At 59.4% G+C, this 389-nt stretch overlaps 1 protein-coding gene across 1 annotated transcript in view; it reads right to left on the bottom strand.

Moving 5' to 3' along the window:
- ANGEL2 (angel homolog 2) overlaps window positions 1-385 on the bottom strand; it is a gene marked incomplete at its 5' end in the record, with an annotated part of 21,766 nt that extends 21,381 nt beyond the window's left edge. Inside the window, one exon of the mRNA XM_006028779.3 lies at window positions 354-385. Within this exon, the coding sequence (XP_006028841.2) occupies window positions 354-385 (32 nt within the window). The remainder of the gene's footprint in view (window positions 1-353) is intronic.
- Between the last annotated feature and the right edge of the window lie 4 nt (window positions 386-389).

The following is a 389-nucleotide window of genomic DNA, read 5'->3' as shown; positions in this document are numbered from 1 at the left end:
TACAGGGAGATTTGCAAGGCATCAAAGATCCCACATCCCTGCTCCAGATACCAGGGGAGCGACTAGCCAGCACCTGGCTGGGGGGTTCCCTGAAGCTGTGAGATCCAGGGCCAGGGAGGTTTCCAAAGGCGGCACACAGCACTCCAGGGACTTGTTAACAAGTCGTGTGTGCTATCAAGTGATGTGTTCACATCGTGTGTGTGCTGACAAGTGACGTGTGTGTTGACAAGGTGTGTGTGACGTGTGTGTTGACACGTGACGTGTTTACAAGGTGCGTGACGTGTGTACAAGCTATGTCGCACGCCCACGGCGCCCAACGCTCCAGGGCGCCCCTCCCTCCCAGCGGCCGTTACCTCCAGGCAGGCTGGAACCCTCCGGGCGGCGCGCGC

This window comes from Alligator sinensis, unplaced genomic scaffold (genome assembly GCF_000455745.1).
Source record: "Alligator sinensis unplaced genomic scaffold, ASM45574v1 scaffold1277_1, whole genome shotgun sequence".
NCBI lineage: Eukaryota > Metazoa > Chordata > Crocodylia > Alligatoridae > Alligator > Alligator sinensis.
Note: the sequence above shows the minus strand (reverse complement) of the source record. Positions and strands in the feature narration are given on the sequence as shown.